Here is a 3,622-nt window from a genome sequence, read left to right on the forward strand (position 1 = left end):
TATATATATATATATATATATATATATATATATATATATATATATATATATATATATATATAATATATTTGTACCGCCTGGCGATGAGAGCAGTTCTGCGTTTGATGATTTGTGAGAGAGCTGCGACGACGAGCCGCCGGTCGTTGGCCAGCGCCTTCGTGCTGCGGCCTTCACCCAGGCCGCATGCAGCAACTATGTCTGCTGCAGCAACACGCTCCTCTTGCTGCTGCTGCTGCTGCTGCTGCTGCTGCTGCTGCTGGAGCTGCTGCTGCTGCTGCTGCTGGAGCTGCTGCTGCTGCTGCTGATGTTCCGGATCTTGAGGCGCAGCTTGCTGCTGAAACGGCTGCTGTTGCTGCTGCATCGGCAAATCCTGTGGCAATCCTTGCTGCTGTTGAAGCTGCTGTTGCTGCTGCAGCATATCCTGCTGCTGCTGCTGCTGCTGCTGCTGCTGATCTCCGCTAAGCTGCGTTGTGCCTTCCCCTGCACCAGCAGCAGCTCCCGCCTGCTGTTCGTGCTGCTGTGTGTCTGCCGATGCAGCGGTTGCACCAGTAGCATCACCAGCAGGAGCAGCAGCAGCAGCAGCAGCAGCTGCTGCTGCTGCTGCTGCTCCTGGAGGGGGTGGCCCGTCTGCCAGCCACGCGAGAAAGACGAAGACAGAAGGAGGCACCAACGGAGCAGCAACGAGGAAGCGCCCCATCAGCTGGCTGTATGCAGCACGTAGACTCCTGCAGCAGCAGCAAACAACAGCAGCAGCAGCAGCAGCATCAGCAGCAGCAGCATCAGCAGCATCAGCAGCAGCAGCAGAAGCGGCAGAAGCCGTCCCCGCCCTATCCTGCAGCAACTGAAGCAGCATTCCTTCTCCACCGCCATCATCATCTCCATCCTCATCATCAGCAGCAGCAGCAGCAAAAGAGCAACAGCAGCAGCAGCAGCAGCAGCAGCAGCAGCAGCAGCAGCAGCAGCAAGAGACAGAGAACGCACGTATCGTCTAGCAGCTGCTGGCTGTAGGCCCTGGACAGACACTGCGCGAAGGCGAGCTCGTAGGGGGAGAGGAGACAGCCGCGCGGAGACAGTCCCCACGGGCACCAGCCCTCAACACCTTCTGGGGTTCGCTGCAGCAGAGACAGAGTAAGAGGAGACTGTAATCCTCCTCCTGCTGCTGCTGCTGCTGCTGCTGCTGCTGCTGTTGCGGTGTGCTTTTGCTGCAGAGAACTGCTGCAGCTGCGGCTTGATAGAAAAAACAACAAATCCAAAGACAACGCTAGCTTCGCCTGCAGCGGGAATAAAGGCGCGCTGCTGCTGCTGCTGCTGCTGCTGTTGGCCTGCAGCAGCAACACAACACAGAAGGGTTCAACAGCAACGTCAGCTGCTGCAGCAGAAGAACGGAGACGCAGCAGCAAGACACAGCAACTGCTGCTGACCTGCGGAGACACCTGAAGCGGGTTCTCTCTCCTGACGACAAAACACAACGCACAAACCCTAAACCCTAAACCCTAAACCCTAGACACCAACCCCTAAACTGCAGCAACAGCAGCAGCAGCAGCAGCAGCAGCTGCAGCAGCAGCAGCAGCAGCATGAAAGGAGACAGCGAGGAGACCCACTGATAGATCGCCTCCACCGCCCTAAGGACCAACGAACTCCTCATCGGCTCCTCCGTACGCGCAGCTAAACGCAAGAATATTTGCTGCCTCCACTGCAGCAGCAGCAACAGCAGCAGCAGCAGCAGCAGCAGCAGCAGCAGCAGCAATAGCAGTGGAAACGATAAAAGCAGCAGCAACAGCAAAAGAAACGATACATGTGGCGGCAGCAACAGCAACGACAACAGCAACAGCAGCAGCAGCAACAGCAACAGCAGCAACAGCAAACTAGTGTAATATCAAGGACAGCAGCAGCAGCAGCAGCAGCAGCAGCAGCAACAGCAGCAACAGCAGCAGCAGCTGAAGCTGCAGCCTCACCTGCAGGAACAAAAGACGATCGACGTAGACATTACTCCCAGGCAAACACTCAGGCAACGGACCGCCTGCGCAAGACAGCAGCAGCAGCACCAGCAGCACCAGCAGCAGCAGCAGCAACAATTGCCCCAGCAGCAGCAGCAGCGAGAGAGAAAGAGCACGTACAGTGGGAGCAGGTGCACAGCAGCACGAGCAGCAACGACAGCAGGTGCAGCAGCAGCAACAGCAGCAGCGCAAGCAGACGTAGCAGCAGCAGCAGCAGCAGCAGCAGCAACAGCAGCAGCAGCAGCAGCAGCACGCTGGACGCACTAAGAATTTGTGAAGCCAACAGCTCCATGTAAGCCTCTGGCGGAGCAGACAAACGACGAGGAGACAGCCAGGCCGCGTTGCTTTCCTCAGCCCCCTGCAGCAACAGCAGCAGCAGCAGCAGCAATAGCAGCAGCAGCAGCAGCAGCATAATTAATATGAGGGTTCTAAGTGCGTCACACGACATGAACTGCTGCAGTTCGTTGCCGCTGTTAGTGCTGTTGCTGTTGCTGCTGCAGCAGCAGCATCAACCGCATCAACCGCATCAACCGCAGCAGCAGCAGCAGCTGCTGCTGCTGCTGCTGCTGTTTCTTTCATCCCCCCTGAATGCTACCGCCCCACACACTGTCTCCTCTGGCGCGGGGTGTACAGACAGACGAACCTTGCTGCAGGCTGCTGCTGCCAGCTGAGGCTGCGGGGACTCGAAGAGAGGAGGCAGCAGGCTGGTGGGGTTGCTGCAGCCTTCTGCTGCGCTGCTGCTGCTGCTGCTGCTGCTGCTGCTGCTGCTGCTGCTGCTGTCTCCTTGCTGTAGTTTCGCCTCAGCGGCACGCAGCAGTTCCATCGCTGGAATGCACGCCGGTGTAGAAGCAGCGCAGCTGCTGGTGTTGCTGCTGCTGCTGCTGCTGCTGCTGCTGCTGCTGCTGCTGCTGCTGCTGCGCTGCAGCCCCTCTACCAGCAACGAAGTCAGCCGCTGCGGGTTGTACAGCTCCAGCAGCAAAGACACCGCGTCCACCTGCTGCTCGTGCTGTCTCCATTTGCCCCCATCTGTCTCCGCGACCAGCAGCACACGCGACGCAGCCTCAGCTGCTGCAGAAGCAGCAGCAACACTCTCAAGTGCTGCTGCAGCAGAAACCTTATCGTCCTTCTCCTCCAATTTGCTGCTGTTGCTGTTGCTGCTGTTGATGCTGTTGATGCTGCTGCTGCTGCTGCTGCTGCTGCTGCTGCTGCTGCTGCTCTGCGCAATGCGCCGCTTCTTTTGGATCCCCCCGTCAGTAGAAAGGGCATCTCCCCATGCCGCGTCGCCGTTGCTGCTGCTGCTGCTGCTGCTGCTCCTGCTGCTGCTGCTGTTGCTGCTGCTGCTGCTGCCGTCGTTGTCGTCCTGCTGCTTGGTTGCCCACATATACTGAAACTCTGCATTTGCTTCCTGCTGCAGCACGCGCGCGGGGGCCCGTCTCCCTGCTGCTTCGATCAGCAGCAGCGCAGCAGCAGGAGAGCAGAGAGGAGAAGCTAGCAGCCGCAATCCCTCTCGCTGCAGCAGCAGCACGAGTGCTTGGAGTGCAGCAGCACCGCCAGATGCTGCTGCTGCTGCTGATGGTGCTGGTGCTGTATCTGCTGCTGCATCTGCATGCGTTGATGCGCAAGCT

General features: G+C 58.4%; 1 protein-coding gene across 1 annotated transcript in view; it reads right to left on the bottom strand.

Moving 5' to 3' along the window:
* Positions 1-192: 192 nt before the first annotated feature.
* EMH_0062080 (uncharacterized protein) overlaps positions 193-3,622 on the bottom strand; it is a gene marked incomplete at both ends in the record, with an annotated part of 5,098 nt that continues 1,668 nt past the window's right edge. Inside the window, 7 exons of the mRNA XM_013497994.1 lie at positions 193-627; positions 743-827; positions 1,100-1,322; positions 1,422-1,452; positions 1,956-2,020; positions 2,262-2,355; positions 2,641-3,507. Coding sequence (XP_013353448.1) covers positions 193-627; positions 743-827; positions 1,100-1,322; positions 1,422-1,452; positions 1,956-2,020; positions 2,262-2,355; positions 2,641-3,507 — 1,800 coding nt within the window. The remainder of the gene's footprint in view (positions 628-742; positions 828-1,099; positions 1,323-1,421; positions 1,453-1,955; positions 2,021-2,261; positions 2,356-2,640; positions 3,508-3,622) is intronic.

Source organism: Eimeria mitis, genomic scaffold (assembly GCF_000499745.2).
Source record: "Eimeria mitis Houghton genomic scaffold, Emh_scaff3083, whole genome shotgun sequence".
In the NCBI taxonomy this organism is placed as follows: Eukaryota; Apicomplexa; class Conoidasida; order Eucoccidiorida; family Eimeriidae; genus Eimeria; species Eimeria mitis.